We start from the raw sequence: 1578 nt of genomic DNA, 5'->3' as shown, positions 1-1578 counted from the left end.
CAGATTAGAACAGCTGGCTGCTTTAATCTGCCAAAGGCTAATCTGGGATTATCTCTCTCTCTCTGTTTCTGTAGCCTAGCAGTTTATGACGGTGCTCAGATGTTCTCCTAGCGTCTTTTGCTCTCAGGTCTAACATGATGAGAGGAGAGTCTGGCTGAAACGCTAAGGCAGGAAGAAAGAGAGGCTACCTGAATATATGACAGAGGACCTCATGGGAGAGCTCGTTGATGTAGTCCTTCCTCTCAGGCCGATCCTCCACACTACTGCCCCCTATGGGCTGAAGCTTGGACGTCTTCCTCCGTGGTCCCATGGCTTCCTGGGCACAAACACAAAGGCTGAAGCTCCCATGCAGAGAGAACAGAGACCTCTACTCTGATCAAACCAGCTGATCACTGAGCAGCACAGCTAAGGTACTACAGTACTGTAGTGCTACAGCAGACCGAACCCAAATGGAAACGCAGACCGAACCCAAACGGAAACGCAGACCGATCCCAGGCGGAACCGCAGACCGATCCCAGGCGGAACCGCAGACCGAACCCAAACGGAACCGCAGACGAACCCAAACGGAAACGCAGACGAACCCAAACGGAAACGCAGACCGAACCCAAACGGAAACGCAGACCGATCCCAGGCGGAACCGCAGACCGATCCCAGGCGGAACCGCAGACCGATCCCAGGCGGAACCGCAGACCGATCCCAGGCAGAACCACAGACTGAATCCAAACGGAACCGCAGACCCAACCGAAACGGAAACGCAGACCGAACCCAAGCGAAGACGCAGACTGAACCCAAACGGAACCACAGACCTAACCCAAATGGAACTGGAACCCAAACGTAACCGGAACCGGAGACCGAACCCAACAGAACCGCAGACTGAACCTAAACAGAACCTCAGACCGAACCCAAATGGAACCGCAGACTGAACCCAAACAGAACCTCAGACCGAACCCAAATGGAACCGCAGACCGAACCCAAACAGAACCTCAGACCGAACCCAAATGGAAACGCAGACCGAACCCAAACAGAACCGGATCCCAAACGGAACCGCAGACCGAACCCAAGCGGAACCGCAGACCGAACCCAAGCGGAACCGCAGACCGAACCCAAACGGAAACGCAGACCGAACCCAAACGGAAACGCAGACCGAACCCAAACGGAACCGGAACCCAAACGGAACTGCAGACCGAACCCAAGCGGAAACGCAGACTGAACCCAAACGGAAACGCAGACCAAACCCAAACGGAACCGGAGAACGAACCCAAACGGAGAAGCAGACTAAACCCAAACGGAACCACAGACCTAACCCAAATGGAACTGGAAAACAAGCGGAACCGGAGACCGAACCACAGACCGAACCCAAACGGAACCGCAGACCGAACCCAAATGGAACCGCAGACCGAACCCAACCAGAACCACAGACCGAACCCAAACAGAACCATAGACCGAACCCAAACAACCACAGACCGAACCCAAACAGAACCGCAGACCGAACCCAAACAGAACCGCAGACCGAATCCAAACAGAACCGCAGACCGAACCCAAACAGAACCATAGACCGAACCCAAACAGAACCGCAGA

At 54.8% G+C, this 1578-nt stretch overlaps 1 protein-coding gene across 1 annotated transcript in view; it reads right to left on the bottom strand.

The window, feature by feature from the left end:
- Positions 1-1578, bottom strand: part of fbxo38 (F-box protein 38) — a 30283-nt gene that overhangs the window by 27776 nt on the left and 929 nt on the right. Inside the window, exon 2 of the mRNA XM_015396381.1 lies at positions 186-316. Within this exon, the coding sequence (XP_015251867.1) occupies positions 186-310 (125 nt within the window). The 5' untranslated portion in view covers positions 311-316. The remainder of the gene's footprint in view (positions 1-185; positions 317-1578) is intronic.

This window comes from Cyprinodon variegatus, unplaced genomic scaffold (assembly GCF_000732505.1).
Source record: "Cyprinodon variegatus isolate N-32 unplaced genomic scaffold, C_variegatus-1.0 Scaffold793, whole genome shotgun sequence".
Taxonomy (NCBI): domain Eukaryota; kingdom Metazoa; phylum Chordata; class Actinopteri; order Cyprinodontiformes; family Cyprinodontidae; genus Cyprinodon; species Cyprinodon variegatus.
Note: the sequence above shows the minus strand (reverse complement) of the source record. Positions and strands in the feature narration are given on the sequence as shown.